The sequence below is a fragment of the Heteronotia binoei genome, chromosome 1, assembly GCF_032191835.1.
Source record: "Heteronotia binoei isolate CCM8104 ecotype False Entrance Well chromosome 1, APGP_CSIRO_Hbin_v1, whole genome shotgun sequence".
Lineage (NCBI taxonomy): Eukaryota > Metazoa > Chordata > Lepidosauria > Squamata > Gekkonidae > Heteronotia > Heteronotia binoei.
In genome coordinates, this window is record NC_083223.1 from 211,178,582 (window position 1) to 211,201,465 (window position 22,884).

General features: G+C 42.9%; 1 protein-coding gene across 1 annotated transcript in view; it reads left to right on the forward strand.

The window, feature by feature from the left end:
• PKDCC (protein kinase domain containing, cytoplasmic) overlaps positions 1-22,884 on the forward strand; it is a 61,567-nt gene that overhangs the window by 11,208 nt on the left and 27,475 nt on the right. Inside the window, 4 exon segments of the mRNA XM_060247443.1 lie at positions 9,623-9,745; positions 11,457-11,728; positions 15,022-15,101; positions 16,176-16,283. Coding sequence (XP_060103426.1) covers positions 9,623-9,745; positions 11,457-11,728; positions 15,022-15,101; positions 16,176-16,283 — 583 coding nt within the window.

Consider the following 22,884-nt stretch of genomic DNA (forward strand, 5'->3'; position numbering starts at 1 on the left):
TAAGAATTGTGCTGGTTGGAAAAGGCACCAGAGGAGGACAGGCAGATGTGCCAGTCCTCTCACCCCCCCACCCACCCCGCACTCTGCAAGGTGAACCAAACAGTTTTATTTATGACATTCATTGATATTTGTACATTAAAAACTAAGGTTTATTTAAGTTGTGGCCCTAGTATGTATTGGGGAGGCTTTCTGAAGATCCTTTGGCATTCTTCTCACGGTATCTCTGATTTGACCACAACGTTCCAGTCAAGCAGGGAATGGCTGGGCCTTTTGGGGAGGAACTTCTAGAACCAGGTGAAGAGGAAATGAAAGGAGAGGTTAGCTGCTGAACGCTTTTGCGGGGGAGGGTGCTGACCTAGCAAAGAAAAAGGTTGTCTTAACAGAAAAATTGAGCTGCCATTGTCTCCCCCCGTTCCCGCCCAGATTCGCATTTATCTTGCCGATCATTGTAGTTGCTTGTCAATTTCGCGCCCCTCCCCTTTCCTTCCTACCCACAAAGGGGCTTCCGAATCTGCATTCCTCTTGTGCCGTCGAACTGGGCAGGTGCAGATCACAGTGGGAAATGTAGCTGGGTCTGGAGTGGAGGGTGGTTTGGGAAGAGAGACGTTCATTAAAGTTGATTTAATAATGAGAGGCATTTGGGAAAGGGAGGGATGTCGCTCACTGATTTATTGTATTTTGGGGGTTTAGCAGCCCCACTAATTGCTTTGCCGCCGTTCTCTGTCAAAAGCGGTAGCAGAGAAGCGGGAGATGATGGGGTGGTGGGATTTATCCCAGGCTTGCCTTCTATCGCAAGCCGTAGCGGCAAGCTGACACGTCCGTGGCTTGGGTTTTGTTTTCATTTCATTTCATTTCTTTCTTTTTTTAAAAAAGAAACCCACTGGATTCTGGGGAAGAAGACACTGAGAGAACCCTTTCTTTGGTTCAACTGTAGTCGCTCGTTTCTTTCGAACAATGGCTTCGATTGTATAGAGACAATGGCGTTGTTAGATTTACTGTAACCAAACATAATTATAAGCCTGGTATGTTTTCAGCGAGCGGCCCAGCCAGTCCTAAACAGCTAGTTGGAAAACAATTGTTCTCTAAAAACTGTTCTTTCTTCCCTCTAGAAGCGGGGTGGGATGGGGGATGGTAACTGACAAGCGACTTGGAAAGGTGGAATATTTCCTCACTCACAGTGGCTGTGATGATCCCGAAAGGCAACCTTACCCCCCCCCGCCCCCCCGCGTTCCTGCCTCCAGAAGGCTTCTTTGCCTGTTGGTTAAACTGGGCTTTTTAGATCTGCAATTTCACGGAGGGTTTTTTTTTTTTTAAATTAAACTGTCATCAGTTCTATAGTGAAATGGCTCTAATGGATGTTAATTGCAAGACGCTTTGGGTCCTTTGGTTTTTAAAAAGCTACCAGAAGATATTTACAGTGTATGGTAGATCCAGTCCAACCATGTTCAAGTATTTTTAAAATGCCACAGGATTTCAGTGGGGAAAATATAAGCAAGTGCACAAGTCTCTTCCTGAAATCACATACATTTAAAGGGATATTTTTAAATGGATTGATCACAACTAGTATGATAGGCAAACAAATCTGTAATAACTGAATCCCCCCATTTCCTCTCCAATCTATTTATTGTAGCAACAGCAGGGGTAGGAACTGAGAGCTACAGTCCTGCATTCAGGCTGCTGAAATCCTGTTGAAACGGGTGGGATTTAAAGGGGCCTTACTAGGCCCAAGTCTGCCATTCAAGGTGAGAACTGGAGATAACAGATAATATCTCTTCCTTCCCTTCTTCTCCCCTTCCAGTTACGGAAGGACAAATGGGGACTAATGTCAGAAGGCTGCTGCTTTGTGTGCGCTTGGGAGTCAGTGGAATTTCTAACTAAAAATGAATAGGACAGGGATTGATCAATATCCAAATGCTGGGAAAGGGTATCCTTTTCAATATGGGAGAAAAAATACTTAGCCTGTCAAGTTGACAGGCTAAGTTACTGACATGATTTTCATTACTGTTATTATTAATTATTGTGTAGTGTATAGCTTTTATTGGCTGGGAGATGGTGACTAAGCTGTGATCCAAGGAAGTGGTCTGAAATCTAAAAAAGCTCAGGGTGGGATACAGCATCACAAGACTCTTTATTTTTTCTGCAGCAGACTTGCATTGCTACCCCTCTGGAATTAAATCACTCTCTGATTCCTTCTGCAATATTGGGATAATATTGGCCTACTTTAAGGGCTGTAGTAAGGTTTAACATGATGGGAAGTGAACTGAACAGTGGCAGTGGTATGAAGAGGGCTTTTTTTTTTTTAGCAGAAACACAGAGGAATGCCGTTCCGGCTGGCTTGGTGCCAGGGAGTGTGGCCTAATATGCAAATGAGTTCCTGCCGGGCTTTTTCTGCATAAAAAGCCCTGTCTATGAGGCATAATTATTAGGCACAAGATTCAAATACTACTATAAAACAGACTAAAACTGTAAGGCTTAGCACAATGATAGAAACACATTTTGTAGTAAATTTTGTGATTTTTAAAAAATCACATTTAAAAAATGGCTACATCTGATTATATATTTATACTGTTATATCCATCTATTTAGCCTAATTTGGACAATGTGAAAAGCAGTATAGGTGTAGCTGATAAATTTTCAAAGACATATGTTAATCAATGGGGTTGTGGTTAAGTTGTTTATCTGGTCACTGTATTGGCTAAGCAGTGGGGTCCTACAAGGATTGGAAGAAGGAGAAGAAGATTGCAGAGTTATACCCCACCCTTCTCTCTGAATCAGAGTCTCAGAGTGGCTTACAACTTCCTTTATCTTCTTCCCCCAAAACAGACACCCTGTGAGGTGGGTGAGGCTGAGAGAGGTCTCACAGCAGCTGCCCTTTTAAGGACAACTCTTGTGAGAGCTATGGCTAACCCAAGGCCATTCCAGCAGCTGCAAGTGGAGGAGTGAGGAATCAAACCCGGTTCTCCCAGATAAGAGTCTGCACACTTAACCACTACACCAAACTGGCTCTGCCCCTATAGTATGGCTTCATTTGGAACACTGTACAATTCTGGTCACTGTGTTCAGTTCTGGCCACCATATCTCATAAAGGACATTGCAGAAATGGAAAAACTACAAAAGACAGCAACCAAGATGATTAGGGAATTGGAGTACCTTTCTATAAGGAAAAACTGAAGTCTGGGACTTTTCATTTTAGAAAACAGATAACTAAGGGGGGACATGATAAAGGTTTATAAAATTATTCATGGCCCTTGGAAATAGGTTTTTAACACAACACCTAGATAATTTTTCATCTTTGTCTCACCATAAGCTAGTTTTATTCCTTTTAAATGACATATTTCCAAACCTTACCCTTGCTGTTGTGAGATTTTTCCATTAGTTTAGTGTTTTATCCCGATGATGTTACCTAATGGATGGGTTTTTGACTGCTCAAGACTTTAATTCGATTAAAGAAAGGAATTATGCATGGGATGGAGAGAAGTGACTAAGAGAAAATTTTACCCTTTTCCCAAAATACTGAACTCGAGGGCATCCAATGAAGCTGATGGGCAGTAGATTTGGGACAGACAAAAGGAAGTACTTCTTTACAAAGCAAGTGATTAAAATGTGGACTTCGTTGTCAAAGGATGTAGTGCTGGCCACAGGCATAGACAGCTTTAAAAAGGATTAGATGGATTTATGGAGGAGAGGTCTATGTGTGGCTACCAGCCATGGTGACTAAAGGGAATGTCCATATTCAGAGGCAGTTAGCCTCTGAATCCCAGTGCTGGGAGGCAAGGCAACATCAGGGGAAGGTCTTGGCTTCTATGCCCTATTGTTGACCCTCCAGAGGAACAGGCCAGGCCACTTTGTGAGACAGAATGCTGGACTAGATGGACCACTGGTCAGATCCAGCAGGGCTCTTATATTCTTATATTAAAGAGGCCTTCTAACACTGTGCAGAGGCTGTCTGCTAAGTTGTGTGTATTAAATGGGTATGTTCGTCTCACCCTTAGGTATCTGGTGTGTGTGTGTGTAGGGGGGGATAGACTTATGTCTAGGTTTTGGTAATAAGCAAGTTTATTCAAATTTAATCCCCCCCCCAAAAAAGACAGTTATGCACCTCAAATTATTTAATTGGTTGGCCACTGTAATATAAGTGTTTACAAGGAATTTTGCTTACCATACTTTCTTTAGCCTGCAGATTTACCCTATCTTACGGTTATCCTACCCTTCCTCAAAGGGCTTAAGGCAGTGATTCTCTCTTCTTCCAGCATGAGATCTCCCCAGTATGATACTCTAACTACATGCACAGAGGGGCTTTGTTTTGGCAGACTTCCCCCCTTCAAACAGCAGCAGCTCTCCCTGGCCTCTTGCCATGCCACATCACAAACAGCTTCTAGAAGCCATCAATTTCGGAAATGCTTTTGGGCACAGGTGGCTTGTTCATGACATAGCACCTCCCTCAGGGCTTGAAACTTGTGCAGGCCTTGGTAACCTGGCTCTGAACTGCAAGGTGTACAGTCAGATCTTGGACAACGCTTGCTTTATACTTACATCTGGTCAATTGGCAACTTCCTGCTAGGAGAAATCCAGCCCTAAAGGGTGCTGGAATTGGGTTAACCATAAAACTGGGGCTAATGGCTGACTTTGGAGTCTATTAGTAGTACTCTTCTAGAATTTGTGAAGTATGAACATGCAAAATGGACAGCTGTATCTCTGCCCCATATACAAATCTGAGCTTCATGCCTGCCAGCACTTTATGATTAGCAAGTCTTGCAGTTAATCTTAAGAACTTGGGGGGGGGGGGAGTTATAGCCATTGCAAGCTGAGTCAGCTTCAAAAAGAATGTTATCTTCAGGGCCATAAAGAGGTGGTGGGAAGTGGAAAGGCTGGCCACTTTTGAAATATCATAGACTGGTCATTGAAGCTTTAGATCTATATTTTTTAAAAATGCAAGTATCTACTTGTCTACTTTATGGAGCTATAAAGGAAGAAATGTGCCGACAGTATTCTGCTCATTTGTCCCTGAAGTTGTGACCTCTATGATCCCAGAATTGTGGTTAATGGGTTACAAAGGCAATGAGATTCCATTTAAGAACTGCAGTTCCTTGAAAACAGAAAATGTCTTTGATGTCTATTGCGATGTTCTGGACTCAGTGTTGACCTTGGCCTAGGGAGCCCTGGATTCAAATTGTTGTTCAGCCATGAAGATCTTTGGATTATCTGGGTCCAGTTATTGTGTCTCACAAAAGGGTTTTAGATGGGTAAAATGGAAAAACCCATGTATGGCTTGGAGCTTCTTGGAAGAATGACAGGAAATTGCAAAGGCAACTCCCCCCCTCAAACAATAATTTTGTTAAGCATCATGAAACTAATCCTACTAAGCGACTTGCACACACTTTTTTATTCTAGGATTTTTTTGCCTTATGAAGGACCTACCACAACACTTCTGACTAGGAGCCTGGCTGTCTTCAGGCAGACATTGAAAGTGACATGTGTCTTGAAACTGGCTGTGTCTGGAAGGCGATGAGAAAGGTCACCACAGTGCCATCTTCTGGTGATTTGTTGGAGATGACCATCTGGTACTCTCTCCATACCTCAAGGGAGTTGCGTGGGGGGGGGGGGGGTTGGGGAGAGAAGAGACAGGAGGTGGGCCGGAGGAGCAGACAGATGCAGCTTGGCGAGGAAAGATGAATCACACAAAGTGCTTCTTTATTGCAAGAACACTTCCCCAAAGGCCCAGATGTTATCCTGAACTTTTAAGAGTGAAGAAAGGATCTGTTAGCAAGGACTCAGCTGCTGCAGGAAGGCCAGAGCTGATACAATTGTAAACCAGCCATAACTATCCATGTCCTTATGAGACTAGCCGTGTGGCTCTGCTCTGCAGTGGCCAAATGTTGTTTCTTGAATTCAGACACTGTAGGGAAGTAGGGGTGGTTTGATTTGTGGTGCTGTTAGCAGGATGGGTATCCTTCTTTCTTCACAAAGCAAAATATATATCATGATGCTGATTCAAAAGCATCAGTCTCATTACTCACCTTCAATGCTGTGAATAATAATAATAATAATAATAATAATAATAATAATAATAATAATAATAATAATAATCCTGTGACTTTGTCAAATGAGATCTCCTCAGGCTCCTCTTTTGTGTGTGTGTAATGGAAATCATTCCCAAAGAGAGCTGCTTCTGCTGCTTTAGTAGGGAGAAGATTACTTCCAACTTGACCAGCCTTTCTGAGGAATCCCCTCTGCAAAGGCCTGCCCTGAGACCAGTGACTACCATTTCAACTATATTGGGTTTTGCAGTGGATGACAGTTTAAGGCAGGAAACAGCTTGAGACATAGAGAGCGTCAAACTGGTTTCTCCCCCCAGGGAACCCTGGGAGCTATAATTCTCTGAGGAGTGTCAAGGAGCCCCAAGAGAATTCTCCTGACAGTGCTACAACCACCACTGTTCTTTGGCAGAAGCCCAATTAATTACATTAATCATAATGTAGACAGGCCAAGAGGCATCCTCCCTAAAGTATTATTAGTAAAAAAATGAATTTTCAGGGTTGCAGAATAGGGCCCTGGAGGGCGGCAACCTTATTCTGTACCCCTGAAAATTCATTATTTTTTTAATCTGCAGTCTGGAGAGCAATTATAATTCTGGGAGAATCTCCAGGTGGGCCCTGGCGGTCTCCCAGAATTATGATTGCTCTCCAGAATGAAGATGTCAGTTTCCCTGGGAAACATGGCAAATCTGGAGGGTGGCATTCTACTTCCTTGAGAGATGGTGTTTTACTTCCTTGAGGTCACACCCCTCCCTGAACCCTGCCTTCCCCAAACTCCAAGGAAACTACACTCAAATCTCCAAGAATTTCTCAATCTGGAGCTGGAAACCCTAGTGCAGAGTCCTTTACTAGAGCAGAAGACCCCATGCAATCCCAGTTTGTATGCTCTCTGTGTCTGATCATTTGATGTAGAAATTGGGTTTATTCTTTGTCTCGGAGACATTTTGTTCTTCCCCTCCCTATCTGCCTAATGAAAAGTAACACTTTTTCTGAGTCCCTATTATCTTGACATGTGCATTTCTACAAATCCAGAGCTGGAAACCACAGTAAACTGGGGTGGTGGTGTTGTTTGCATGTCTTTATGCACTGAAAACACTTCCACAAGGTTTTTCTCTTTTCATTTTCATGCAGCAAACATTTTGGTTTGTGTGTCCAGTCTGAATGTGGCTTTTAGGTGCAGCTGAAAGGGTTACTTCTGCAGCTATAATTATGTAGTCTCCAAGGCTTTAGGGATACTGGATTTTGCATGTCCAGAGGCAACACTTCATTTTTCATGCAATTCCAGACTTGGAGTGAAGTTTCCAAGACTGTTTTGATATAAAACTAATGTGGAATATATTCCACCACCACCCTTTGGATAATTGCACTGTTAACATGTACTGATGGGCTCCACATGCACCTGGAAAGCATGAAACTTCCAGACCACACCCATCAATCTACCCTGGGGAACTATCTGGGATGCAAAAAGTATATAATGCAGTTCCTATGTGAATACATGAAGCTATCTTATGCAGTCTAACACTACATTGGACCATCAAACAGAAATTTGGAAGGGTGGAGATCTTTCACAGAACCTCCTACCTGACCGTTTTAGCTGAAGAAGCCAGGAAGTGAAGCTGGGGTCATCTGTATGCAAAGCAGATGCTTTGCCACCGCACCAGGACAGCTCCCCATGGCTGATCATTCTCTGTGCAATGGAAGGGGAGCATAATTCTGTCAAATAAAGTCTCATTTTATCACTGGAATTAACAGAAATAATGCCCAACTCCCATAGCACTCCTTTTGTATTTTTCTGAAGTGAGCCTTTATCATGTATCTTAGTCATGTACCTTGATCTTTGTTATGTACCTGAATTCCAAACATCTAATTCTCATAGCTAAAATATTTCTTCTCTCCCGGTGGAGTGGTCTCAAAACTGCTACCACTGTAACATTTCTTCTCCGCTGCTGATTCTCCAACTATCCCCTTCACATTTCTAAATTGGCTATGCCAGAAATTAAGGTGAAAGCAACTGTAGCAAGTATATATTTCATGCTGAAGTTCGTTTCTATTGTTAGTTTTCAAATTTTCTTTTTTTTAACACTGTTTTGGTTTTGTCTGATGTTTGCGTGTGTGTATGTGTATATATATGAGCTCATGTTCAAAGGTGTTATTTTAGGAAAGGGGTATTTATTTCATATAACCATGCATTTTTGGCATTTTGTTTAACCTTCAGTCCCCCAGACAATGACATATCTGGCAGTAGTTTTCACACTTTCCACATCAATCTGTCTGTTGGGAAGGGACATTTATCTGCCATGGAACTCTGCCATGTGACTGAAAGCCAGTGGAGCATAATGTCTAAGAAATGGGGCTGTGCCAAAAGAAGACCTCAGTTCAAATTATGCCTTCTCCACAAGATGTCTAAGGACCAGATCAGATATGATGTTAGGAGCTATTTGGGGTTGCCAGGTCTTACCTGGCTGCCAGTGGGGAGACTACAGTCCTCTTTTGAGTCATCTATGGTCACCATAGAATATTTACCCAAAAGCTAGAGCATCCCCCCAACAACATGCCCAGTATGATGATGTCATCTCCAGGTGATATCATCATACCAGGCATGTTGGGCCACCAGAGCTCCTTGGTGGCAGGGCTCTCCCCCCCACTGACCAGTGGATTGGAGGCCCCAAAAGTGGGAGGAACCCCACCCCCATTGGGCAAATGACAACCCTAGAGCTTTTTGACTGGAGCTTTCTGTGGGTTTGAGTCAAATATCAGCTGTTGATTCCATTTGGGACTGTGGGACTAGAGGAAGTTTTTGATACTCTTTTCCTGGCCTTAAACAACTCTTGTAGGGCAAATAGCTGTGTATGGTACAAATCACTATGTACACATGCCCAGTAGGGCTAGCAGGAGTTCCTCAAGGCTGTTTCAGGTGAGAAAAATGGCACAGATGCTTAATCCCCCACTTTACATTGTGGTCCTGATTGGAATCAATTAGTCCATGTCTAATATTTGAAGGAAGAAAAAAATGATGGGTACTCTGTTCATACCTTGATCTGGATGGCAGTACCATCTGATCTCAGAAGCTAAGCAGGGTCAGCCTGGTCAGTACTTGGATGGGAGACCACCAAGGAAGTCCAGGGTTATGCAGCTACCACTGCCTTGAAAACCCTATGGGGTTGCCATAAATTGGCTCCACCCCCAAAATCTCCAGGTATTTTTCAACTCAGAATTGGCAACCTTGCCTAGAGTCCACAAAACAGACATTTTCTCCAGGGAACTGATCTTTGTTGGCTAAAGATCAATTGTAATTCTGGGAGATCTCCAAGCCGCACTGGGGGTGGAGGGATGGCTATCCTATGCATGAACTAGTGCAGTCACAACCAGTTTTTTGAACTGTGTAATCATTGTGTTAATGTAGATTTGCTTTCAGTGCCACTCTAAGCAGAGATACCCTCTTCTAAGTCCATTGTACTCAGTGTGCTCAGAAGGGTGTCATTCTGCTTCAGATGTCACTGTTTGAGACTCAGATATTTACTGGGGGTGGGTAAGCACAGACATGGAACATATGTATCAATATGTCTTTTCCTCCTGTTTCTTTGCAGCTTTATGGCTACTGTTACCAGGATAGCAATGATATCTCAGACACACTGACCACCATCACAGAACTAGGCTCACCACTGGAGATGATACAGCTTTTACAGACTTCCTGGGAGGACAGATTTCGAGTAAGTACATTTACCAAGTAAGAATTGTAATAGGCAATAGCTTGATACAGATGACAACAAAGGGTGAATTAATGTACAGAATGAAGCACGGGATTACAGCTACAGACCTTGCACTGATGGGGATTCCATCATTATGGGAAGGATGGTGAGCCTATAGAAGCCCATCTGTGGCACGGGAAATCTCTCCTCCAAATTGTATCCTCACCAACATCACATCTGTCTTGACTGGATTTCAGCCTCAGCCTCTTCAGATGCATCTATTTGACTATAGCCTCTAGACAGGGCTTTAGAACAGAGAAAGCACCAAAGGTCCAGCTAATCTTGCCCAGTGGCTTCAATGGAAAAAATCCTAGCATGTTCAGGGGTTAGACTAGGAAAGAATATTATCTTTTCAAATGCTAGTTAAATATCTGTATTTTTATGTGAGCGATACTTCTGTTGGTCACTGTAATTTTTTGTTGGAATAAACTTGCTGAGAGAAACAAAGCATTTGTTTGTTTGTTAGCTTGGCTTTTAGCCTGCCCTCTCTTGTAAACAGGCTCAGAGTGTGTTACAACAGCAGTAAATACACAATTCAATGAATAAAATACAATTATAAAATCCAATTACAATAGGCGATTAAGATCAAAGCATGCTCTGCCACATCCATTTTTAGCATGTTGGAACCTGGGCTTTGCTGAAGATGTCCTGGGATCACACTGGCATATTACATGTCACCTCAGGCATGTAGCTATGTCAGGACATTTTGAAGTCATGCCCTTCACAGTCCTGAGTCATGCCCCACTAGCTGCCCCTAAAGGCAGGAGTGCTGGCCACACTTGTTTGCCTCACAACAGGAGAAGAGAGCCAGCTGGTGTGCTCTCCACTCTGCAGCAGAGAGTGCATTCTGGCCAGCTGTCCTTCTCCCACCTGGAGTCCCAGGCCAGGTGCCAGCCAGGGCAGCAGGTGAGCGAGCCAGGCTGATGAGGAACAGGTGGATCAAGCTGGCAGGCCTCTCTGTGGTGTGCCTGCACCAGGGTAGGAGTTGTGGTGGCTGGGTCACATGATCAGGCCACATGACTCCTTCACTGGTGCAGGCACACTGAGGCTGAGGTCAGGACTGTGGCTGACTCTCCCTGCTCACACAGAAAGCCTTTCTCCTTGTGCAGCTCCAGCGATGCTGAGAAGGAAGTCTTTGCTGCATGGCTTGACTTTGGGGAGGTCCTCCCTCTTCAGCAAGGGTGCAGACAGGAGGCAATGAACCAGTAAGAAGAGGGAGGGGTCACCTAGTTTGGAAGGGGGGGTAGAGGAATCCACAGCCTGAAAAAAGTGCAGCCAAGCTACTTGTGGAATGGGAACTCCCTCATGAGCTGATAAGAACACACCAGATAGCTCTCTCTTGCTTCCTGCTCCCTCTTCTCCCTGCCCCTGGATTTCCCAGTGCTCACCAACCAAAATTTTCTGCCCATGCTCCTGTGTGACTGGCTTCTATGTCTGCATCTTTGGCTTCAGTTTTTGTTTCTCTCCAGAGAGCTCTGAGAACCAAGCTACTTCACCAAAAAATTCAGGGCAAATTAGGGAAAGAGCCTTATACATGTGCATTTGGTTCTTCTGGTTCATAGCCATTAAGTCTGTTTCTGATTGTCCTTCTCTGTGCTAATGGTAAACAGATACTATTAAGATTGCCTTGTTTGGAAAGGAATATGAGTCTGCTTGGCTTTTGTTCTTTCAGATATGCTTCAGCTTAGTTCAGCTTCTGCATTACCTGGCCCACTCACCCCTTGGCTCTGTGACGCTGTTGGATTTCCGGCCTCGTCAGTTTGTGATAGTGGATGGAGAGCTCAAAGTGACAGATCTGGATGATGCCAGCATTGATGAGACATCTTGTACTAGCAACAGAGACTGCTTCATGGAGTTCCCAGCAAGAAACTTCACTTTGCCTTGCTCTGTTGAAGGGAAATGTCAGAGCATGAATGAGAAGAGGAATCTGTACAATGCATACAGGTAAACTGTCAGCCATTGAAGGAGCTGTACATGAACAGAGGTTACTTTCCATTGGCATATTTGCTCTTTCCCTGATAGAAGAGCATATTTATTGCCAGAGAATGAGTGTTAGGTTAGTGAAAAGTAATCCAGTGCAATGTAGTTTTTCCATCAGAGCACAAAGGCAACTGCCCAGTTAATGAGCACAAGAGGAAAATGCAGCCACAGCCACCCAAAGCTTCCTGGGACTCAACTGGGGAAAAGCCTCCTACCAAGATCCCAAGAGTTACTCTTTCTATGGAGGCCCTGCCTGGTTAGAAGGCTGATCTTGTAGGGCCAAGTGGATGAAGCTCAGTGAGTAGGGTGAGAAAAAGGGATGGTGGTGTCAGGTGATGGTGTGATGTCAGTTCAAGAAAAGCCCACCTGTCTCAGAATTGCCAGAAGGGCTATAGTAAAACCCTGAAAGTAATGTCACACCATTGCCTGACTGAAGTTTTATTTTTTTCCCTCTTGCTGGCCCTCTGAATGCCAGCAAGCAACTGGAGCCAGGGTAAGGATCATCCACCCACAGCAGGAACTTGGTAACCCTATCAGTAAGCAACAAGAAAGCAAGAGTAGGAAAACAGCCATAACAAGCACAGCCTATACTGCTTTCAGTTCTTTTCTGCTCCCTCTCCCAGGTTTGGCATGGCTGGCCAAAACTTTAAAACTCTTCTAGGGTGACCAGCAGATACCCAGCTTAATTAAGGGGAAATAACTGAGACTTCCTCTAAACTCATCCCCAGCCCACACATATAGCTGAAACATGCTACCTCTAAAAACAAGCTCAGCTTGCAGCTTCTTTCTGTTGGTGAAACACTGCTAAGTTTCTTCCTACCACTAATAGCTTTTTGGATCTAACCCACTGTTCACAATAACTGTAGTTATGTACTGAATCAGAGGCTATATCTAAGGTTGCCAGGTTCTAGACTCTTGCTGGTGGTGGGGGGGAGGGACCTTTCCAGGAGTGAGGAGGTGGGGCAACGCCACAGAATGCAATGGCTCTGCCATGATGACATCATATGGAAGTGATGTCATTGCACTGGGGACATTGTGCAGCAACACTCTGGTATTTTGGGCAAAACTCTATGGTTCTTCCTGAAATACCAGAGCATCACTGAGTGACATCCCTGGTGTGATGCTGTCATTTTGTGTGAAATCATCACATTGGGAATGTTGCCGCAGTCATGGCTGTTGTGGGTGGGGTTTTCTCCCACTAGCCAGCTGGCTGGTGGCAGACAGGTAGGAGTCTGCAAAACTGAGGGATCTCCTGCTCCCATCTTGGGGCTAGCAACCCTAGTTATATCTTAAAGGGTAAAGACAGACATTCTGTGATCACTCACAGGAAATTCTTCATCTATGGAGTAGGGTTGCCAGCTCTGCCAGTTTAGTAGGTGATACAAAAGAGCTCAGTTTAAGAACCAGACAACCACTGCTGATCTGAATAAACCAAACTGACCTTGATGGATCAGTGGTCTGATTTGGTAGAAGCTTCATATGTTCACAGGTGTCACCTTATGGCAAATCACATCATTGTTCCAGAAGAATGTCTTTATTATGAATTGAGGAAGGGTCGACTGATTTGAAATGTTGAGTCTTTGGTAACACTCTCCTAAATACTCAAGTGAAAACAATTATAATGATGATTCCACCCACCCAGCTGCAGTTCCCTGCTCTTCCTTTGTGCCACTACCAAAGTTTTGGAACTTACTTGCTTTGGCAGAGGACTGCATTTAAGAAAAAGGCCTTGGAAGCATGCAAAGCTCACCTTTGATTGAGGTCCCGTATCAGCATTTTGACACCAAAACAGGGTGTCCACTTCCTGGAGCTTTCATAGTTATTCTATTGTTTATTCAAAGCCATTCATGCCCTTTACCATTGTCTGGGTATAATGCTCTGTTCACAACACCACCCTAGTGCCAACAAAGAACCTTGCACTGACACTTCTGTACAACTTCATTTTAAAATGTAATATTGCATGGATTTTATTTTCACCATAGGATGTGATTTAACTACCTTTTTAGAAATGGCTTCTTTTTATCTGATAGTGTGATCTATGTATATCAAAAATACTTTGCTTTTCAGAATGCATGTAGAACAGGGCAGCATCGTATGGAATTTCCATCTGCTCATAACGTAATATGTGTGCCTCATGCTCCAGTTTATACTGAACATGAACTGTCCATCTTGTTAAAAGTAACTCTGAAAGAGAGTTGGTAGACTATAAAGCTATGGGACTTGGCTGGAGGATTTGGAGGCAATGGAATTATATATCCCATAATAAATCATACCAAGATAACTACTCTGGAATTAATCTGTGTCCTTCATATGAAAGTGTTGACACTTTTTGAGATTCTAGGTTCTGTTTCCATTTTAAGTTTTTCTTAGTGGTGACTGAAGGCTTTGAATAATGTTTGCTAGTCCAAGGACTCTTGTTTGATCTCTGTGTTCCACTAATCCCAAAACTGAAGATTGATATCTTTGTACAGTTGAAGGTTGTCTGGATGATGGTATAAGCATCCCACTTTAGCCACCTGCAGACATTATGTTCTATTCACACAAACTGGGAGGCTTCTAGCCACACAGTTCAGGAGTGTGATCCTGTTGCCATCTTGTGTGAATTGGGCACCACTGGATTTTTATATGAGATGGTTACCGTGCAGGTCATGCTTCCAATATGTTCCCACTTCATGAATGGAGCAGAACATCTGCAGAAGGCTTCCCCCCCCTACTAAACTATGTTTGCAGTTCCTATATCATTTCAGTCCATGCAAAACTTGCTTGACTGGAGGAGATAGTGTGGCCAAAGAAACTGTGTACACTATGGGAAATTAGTCTGTTTCACATTTTCAGCTGTCTTAAGTTGCAAAAAGTGTTAGTGATTTGACACAGGGAAAGACCTGATTATTGAATTCTCAGGCTGGAAATTTGAAAGAAGTTTTAAATTTACAGCTCTCACAAAAACAACAAAAATAACTTGTTCAAGCAGAGACAGACAGCTTTGCAAATAGGCAAAATCTGTGGGGTTTTATAGCAAATTTTAACATTTGTAAAACATTTACAGGTAGTTACAAGGTGGCCTTGAGCAAAGCAGGTCTGTGTAAGCAGCACCCAGCAGCTGTGTGGACATACCTGCAGCTATGCATTTAATTATAGAATATGATTCTATTTCCTGGATAGTTCAGTGGCTTGTAAATTACGGGAATTTTATTATTCATTATGTTGTTCTGTGGTTTCTCAACTCTCATAAACCTAACAAGTTTCTCTCTTTGTAGGTTTTTCTTTACATATCTTTTGCCACATAGTGCCCCTGCATCCCTGAGACCATTACTGGATGTAATAGTCAATGCCACAGGTAAACCAATGACTTTGTAAGCCCTCTTTCATGATCTTTCTCGTTCATAATGACTTTTATTTGACAGTCGTATCCTTCCGAAAGACTTCAGATATTCCAAAGCAATTTAAAATCAGCTAATATCAAAGGCCTTCAACTTTTTATTTTGTCATATTTGTATTTTGTGGCCTGCTTGTATTGCTTTATTTACTGTCATTGCTGTTTTAATTTGTAAAGCACTTCACAAAAGAAAGAAGTGAGATAGAAAACTTTATCCAGTGTGGCATACTGGTTAAGAGTGGAAGATTCTAATCTGGAGAACTGGGTTTGATTTCCTACTCCTTTCACATGAAGCCAGCTGAGTGACCTTGAGTCAGTCACAGTTCTCTCAGAGCTCTCTCAGCCCCTTCTCCCTCACAGGGTTTCTTTTGTGGGGAGGTGAAGGCAAGGTGGCTATAAGCTGCTTCAGGTAGAGAAAAGTGGGACATAAGAACCAACTCTTCTTCTTCTCTTCTCCCCAAGCAGATAAAGGTTTTTTGAAGGATCTTTGTACAGATATCTAAACCCTGGCATAGTTTAGCACTACAGAACTAAATAAATGGCTATGCGGGCATGTTCTGAGAGCCACCCACTGAAGTATTCACATGATTAAGAGACACCGGGCAGGTAGAGATGACTATTTTACCATTTATTTGTACTTGATGTTAGGCAGACTGATTCAAATGACCAAGTTATCCTAGGGTACTTTGGTCTTCTGTAGAGGCTCTATAGAGGCTAGTGTGATGCAGCAGTCAGAGTGTAGGGTTTGGCTCAGAGATCTCAGTCCAAATCTCAAGTCATCTGGGAGGCTCACCTTGGGCTAGTACCTGTAACTAAAGGCTGCTCTTGGGATAAAACAGGGTCATCCCAAGAATGCTCCCCTAAGCTTCTTGGAGAAGGGGAAGGGTAGATGTGTAATCCAATAATAATGCCATTTGTTTGATTTCTAGCAGGACTTCCATCTTTACCTCCCTATTAGTCCACACAATGATTACATCTTTCTTTTTTGCTAACTGCTTTTGCTTCACAAAATCTGTTTTTCTCTTCCCTTTTCAGGAGAGCTTCATTGGGGAATAGACACAACTGTCACTCACTTAGAAAGAGTTTTGTATTTATACAAGAGTGGTCTCTACCTCAAGAATGTGACGAGGACTCCCAGATCGGGTATAGTGTTGCTTATAGATGTGTGGCAAAGTCCTGCATGAGAAAGGATGAGAGTTTAAGGGGGTCATGAAGCTGTGGAAAAGGGAGGTGGGAATTTCAGTGCATAACATACAATTTCAGGCAAGTGCAAGATTATCAAAGAACTGAATAAAATTGGAAGGAGGTGGGTGGCAGTGCATCTAAGAAATGCATGCTGAATGATAGTGATAATTGCAGCACTGGTATCTGTTGGGGACAATGTAGTGCTGGGCTCCAGACAAATTTGAGATAGTAACAGAATGAAGCCTTCTGTTCTGTACTTTCTAAAAAATTCCCAGGGTTCCAAATGGACTGGCTATAGTCTCTATATAGGCTAAAACTATGGAAATGTTGTTCCAGGTTGGAGAGAACCAGATATGTTGGAGAGAGTGCTGAACCAAGTCCATAGCAGTCTGGATTCAGATACTTTAGGTTGGTCATTCTCTCACAGTGTAACTGTTTCATAGGGTTGTTATGAAGCTAGATAGGAAAAATAAAGCCCTTTCTATTTGAGAAACAAATGTGGGGAAATGGATTATATTTTTAAACTGATTAATAACTTGGAAACCAGCATATTAAGCATATAGTTCTGTGGTTTTCCAGTGCAGTATGATCCCCCCCTCAACTTTTCTTGATAAGGACCTGGGCTTCTTACTGTGGTGAGAGATATTGAAGGGGGTGGTGGTATGTCAAAACTGACTCTTAATGGTGGGTGAAGAGATGTCAAAACAGTGTCACCTTATGGCTCTCTGTTTCTCACCACTCTGCAGCATATGAAAGCAGGTGGGGGTGAGTAGGATCCACACGGTCCAGGAGTTTTAGAATCCTAACCATTAACATAGGGTGTCCATTTCTCTTAACTTAGATTTGTTGGCTTTGGGCCCTCATGATACTCTCAACTCTTTTTGATGTAATCATGTTTTAAAGGGTGGGGATGATTCAATTTTTAAAGTAGTTGATCTGTAGATTCATCTTATGGATGAGCTTTGGGTAGGGTCATTGGGCAGAGCTGAAGAAGAAATACAGACGGGGACATTTCCAGTGAGAGAATTCCCTGGGTCAGAGAGCTGTTCCAGTCCTGGATGCTTAGTTGATATTTCTGGTTGGATTAGGATGGAGATGGCAATGCTGTATCTGGGCTTCCATCCTGAGAACCTTTACCTGGGTATGAGATCAGGTTTGTTAGTTCTGAGCTCTCTGACAAGCACCGCGGTAAGGAATTGGCAGAAGAACTGGTGCAGGTGTTCATATAACTTTTTAATTTGCAGATTTTCATCACAAAGTTTGCTGAGTGACAGCTGTTGACACAGCCAAATTGTTTTTTGGCAATACAATCCATCCTTTGTGGAGAGAGTGCTGGGATATTGGAGGGTCATTGGGGCTGTCTTCTGTACCCAGATTTAACTGCGTCATTAGAACAGCTCAAGGTTCTGTGGAACATAAACCCTGCTTTGGCCAATTACAGTGGAGCAGGATTGCAGGCACAGGATGCTGGGATAGCAAGCCCTATATATGCATATATGGTCTTCATTAGTTTCCTTGAAAGTAAAACAAATAACGTGTAATAACCACCAGCTGCATTTGGCCCAGCTCAACAATGGCCTGGGTCCCCTTTGTTTAGAAGTAATTTGGGGTATTTTGCTCAATTCCTTTTGGTTTTTACTCCTACAAACAATACCAAATAACGAGCAGGAAGGACTGCAATTAATTTTTTAAATGGAACCAAGTTCATAGTTAATATTGTTAATTTTACTCAACAGCCTGGAATCTTAGCTCATTCTTACCTAGAACCAAGCACGTTGTCTCATACATGCACATGAGATTTGTGTAGTCACTGCCTGCCTCATTCGTTTCAGCAGTGTACATCTCCCTGAAAAAAGCAATGCCCAATGTGAATTTGCCTTTTTGATTGAAATGGCTGAGCACACTGTTATCAGGAAGGGCATGCAGTGAATGGCTAAGCATACAAGTTGTGATCCCAGACAGTTGCTACGGTTTAAACAATTTTATTGATAACATATAGTAACAATATCTAATTATATCATTACTATCTCTAACCCATATGATATTTTCCAATCCTCTCTCCCTCCGTTACTAGACTCCCGCCAAGGTTATATACTTAAGTCCAGTTATAAAGGTACCCTTAACCAATCAAAGTTCAATATCTTTCTTTTCTCATATTCATGTTAAAAAATTGTCCAATGTCTTTTTACATTCCACTCTTTCTCTATGTATCCTCTAAATTTCTTCCACTCCTTTTTAAACACATCCAAATCATAGTCTCTTAAAGTTCTTGTTAATTTGTCCATCTCACTCCACGATAAAACTTTCACAATCCAGTCCCATTTCTCTGGTATTTTTTCTTGCTTCCACAACTGCGCATACAATGTCCTAGCAGCTGAGAGCAAATACCAATGATCCCAGACAGTTGCTGACTGAGCTCTTATCATAGCTAGCCTCCCATCTGCAATATGTAGGTTGTTATTGCTGGCCTATCTTCCAAGACTGTTTTAAAGGCTATGACAATGCATGTGAAGCTCTTTGAACCCTGAAAATTCTTTACCCATGCAGAATCTTATTATTGGTGGAGCTGTAAGAAATTGCTGGAGTGTCTCTAATAATGCATTGTGAAAACTTCTATTTGACAAAATGGGATGCTGATCTTTGGGGAAGACCTCTACTCTCTTCCAGAGAGAGAGAGAGAGGATACATCCAATTTCACAAAAGGGAAGTGGTACCAACCATCAGTAGAATAGTAACTCCATAAAAACACTTGTCAATGTGAGCCTTCCCATAAATAAAAGTTAACAAGATAAACCTTGGTCATGTTACAAATGACTTGGGTCTTAAGCTTTCACTGTGTTTCAGTTGTAAACCTTTTATAGTACCATAAATTATATTCTTCTTTGGACTTTGCTTTAGTGACACAGAAACAAAGCATATGTGGGTGTGTGTGGGGAGCTTTAATAGTCATGTGTGCTTTTTAAAATCGTAAATCTTCCCATTATTAAAGCTGGTTATCTGTATGCAATGCTTGTTTGAAGTGACACTGTGTTCAAAAATACTCTATTAATACTGCTGAACATTGGAATGTATACATTTATTCTGTAAACAAAACGTGCATGACAGTTGCAGAAAAACACAAGCCATTTCCTTTTGACCTGACTGATATGTTTTCCAAAAAATTTAGAAACAATAGCCCCAATCCTTTAATGAACTATTCACATATTCTCCCTCTGACATCAACAAGAACACTGGTTTGTGTCAGCTGTTTGGTGTAGCTATTTAAACTACATCTGGACTAAGTTCACACAGGTTTTTTGGGAGAATCCTTTTAGCAGCGTCAAAAATGCTTCCCTTTTTTAATTGACATCTTTGGCACCTTGCATAATTGCAGCTATCCATTTGACTTTGCTATAATTTTTGATTGCTTTCAGCGAAATCATTGCATAGCTAAACCTTTTTGACTATATATTATTGCGGTATTGTCCTTGATTATATGAGATCATTGTGTGACTTCATCCAGGAAAAAATGGTAACCAGGATGAACAACAATATCAAATAAGTTGGAAAAAAATTAGAAGAGATTGGATTTATACCCCACCCTTCACTTGGAGTCTCGGAGCAGCTTAGAATCTCCTTTCCCTTCCTCTCCCCACAACAGACACCCTGTGAGGTAGGTTGGGGTGACAAAGCTCTTTCAAGGACTGTGACTAGGCCTGTAGCTATAGGGAGGGGCCCGGGGGGCCCAGGTCACTCTATTAACCCCCCCTTCCATATGTAGGGCCCCTCCATTGCAGGGCCTGCAGGACTTGTGGAGGGAGAGAGAGAAAGAGAAAGAGAGAACATGAGAGAGCAGCGGCCCCGCAGGGAGGGAACCCCGCAGCAAGGGGAGGGCAGGGCGCCCACAGGCTTCATTCCCCCCCGGGGAGGGGCAACTCCCCTCTTTTTGCCCTGGGCAGCCCTCTGAGTGCCAAGGAGGGAAGATCCTGGCAGGCAGGTTCCCACGTGCAGGAAGGCCAAGTGTGGCAGTGACTCCTCCCCCCCACCAGTCCACTCTGTGAGGGGCCGAAGGGCCACTCCTGCCAGTCCCTCACCGAGATTGCTGGTAAATTTTTATCTAAACTGGCAAATGGGAGGTCAGGAGGAAAAAGGGGCTGCTCTTCTGGTAGAAGCACTTCACATTGCCTCACTTTGCAGTGTCGTTTAAGGAAGTTCTTCAGTTAAATGCTTAGAGGAGAATCCTGCCTTCTTTGCAGACTTCCTGGTGAATTAGAACATGATAACTTTGTTTTGGAGCAGAGAGGGGGAGAGAGAGCTCCTGACAGCAAGGGTAGAGAGAGAGAGAGAGCACAAGACGAGAGAGAGAGAGAGAGAGAGAGAAAGAAAGAAAGAAAGAATGGCAGCCAGAGGGGGGGGACAGTGAGAGAACAGCAGAAAGAGAAAGCGGGAGAGTGACAGTGACATGAGAGAGAGAGCTGGGGCTGGGTGGGCTGGCCGCTGGAGGGAAGAAACAGCCAAGCCCCAAAGCCCCCACCAATTTTTTTAGTTCCCGGGCCCCTCCACCCAAAATTTTCTGGCTATGGGGCTGACTGTGACTGACCCAACGTCACTCAGCAGGTGCATATGAAGGACTGGGGAATCAAACGTGGTTCTTCCAGATTAGAGTCTGCACACTGAACCACTACACTGAACTTACTCTCTATTTGCAGAGCCCAAGCATTCTCTGGGAAAAAATTCTACCCCCATCAAAATTGCTATGAAGCTAAGATAATTTTGGCAGAGCTTATTAAAAATTGATTATTTATTCTAAAGTGCTTCCAATCACAAAGAGGTGCCACCCAGTTTTTTGTCTATTGCATGAAAAGGAAAAAAAATGCTATTTTCCTTAATTGGTAAGCCCCCAAGGCAGGGCTTCTGCAGTAGTATTTCTGAGTGCTTCTATCCCATCATGCCCTTTGCCTGGCAGCTGCATCAGTCCCTCAGGGAGCCATCCATATCCTTGCAACACACTCTGGTGAAGGTGGGGGTCCCCTGTCACCAGGCCCCACCCCACCATCATTTCTGGCTGGGGAGACATGAGGCCCAGGCTATGCCACTGGCAACATGGTAACATCACCTCCAGTGTGGATTTTAAGTGACATTATCACATCAGCGACATCCTGATATTTGGGCAAAAACTCTACGATAGAAGCCATTTTTACAGTTGAGTTTTTGCTCAAATATCAGAGCATTGTCCTGATGGTGGGACATGATGATATAACTTCCAGTACACACCAGAAGTGATGTAGCCATGTTACCAGTGATGTCTCCTGGGCCTCCCTCCTGCTCTTAGTAAGTTCCCCTCTATCTCCTGCCATTTGCTAGAAGAGACCTTGTAAACCAACTTCTTTAAGGCTGCTTGACCCAAAAGACCTTCCACAGGTATTTAAGAATCAAATTCTGTTGGTTTTTAAAACTGTCATCATTACATCATGGGGATTGCAAGGTTAAATGAGAGCTGTGGAAGGGGGGAGTTGCTTTCTGAAGGAGCAAAGGAATGCAGTAACTGCTTGTAAGGTAAGACTTTAGCTGTTCTCATTTGCCCTTTTGATGGTTTGGCAAGGCCATGCTGTGTGTAAACATTTACAGTACAATGGTGTTTCCAAAATGCTATAGCAACCTATGTAGAAAACTGGGAGTCTATTCAGCTTAGAATCCAACCTCATTCTCTGACTGAGTTGTATGTTTGGTTGTTAATTCTCGGCCTGTAGGCTTAAAAATATCTTATTTATAGAAGATTTATTCTCTGCCTGTCTGTTGTAAAAATGGCACTAAAGGTGACTCACTGCACATAACCTTAAACATGATAAAATTAGAAAGCTATTAAAAAAACTAGACAAAAGTAATAATTAAACTGAGCAGGGGTCAAACTGAGGCATCTCTCTGGTATCTGACTTCCCAAGTGCACTTCAGACAAGCAAGTTTTACTTGTGTAACCAGGAATGATAGGCTGATGGTAGCAACACACAGACAAACCTTCCTTGTTCAATGGGGTTGCCACATCACCAAGCAAGGCTTTACAGAAATGGAATGGAAATTCATAACTATGAGAAACTTCTGTAACCTGATGACCAAGCACATTTGTCTTGGAGCCTTTGAGCATCTGCATAGGAACTGTTTTTTTAAATAAGAACATTTTTTAAACATTCCAGAACTTTTCCCTACTTATAAACAACAACTTCCTTAAATAAACAAGAATGTTTTTAAGTTACCTTTTCCCTCCATTTAAGTAACTTGATGTAATTAAGGAAGATCCCCCACCCTGCTCCCAACTCCCAGGATAATGTAAGTATGATAATAGCACAAATGCCAAAGGAATACTAGACAGACTTTGCTGAGTGGATGAATCTGGGGTACTTTCCCTTGTGGAGGCCACTAATCTCTACTCATCCTTTTAAAAAAAAAAGGAAATATTTTTATTCCAAAACAAACTACTACTCTTGAAATACGAGCTATAATTTCACAAATGAAGAAACCTACATTTCAACAGAGGTGGGGCATATCAGTGCTCAGTGCACTCCATGGTCCTGCCCTGTCAGTA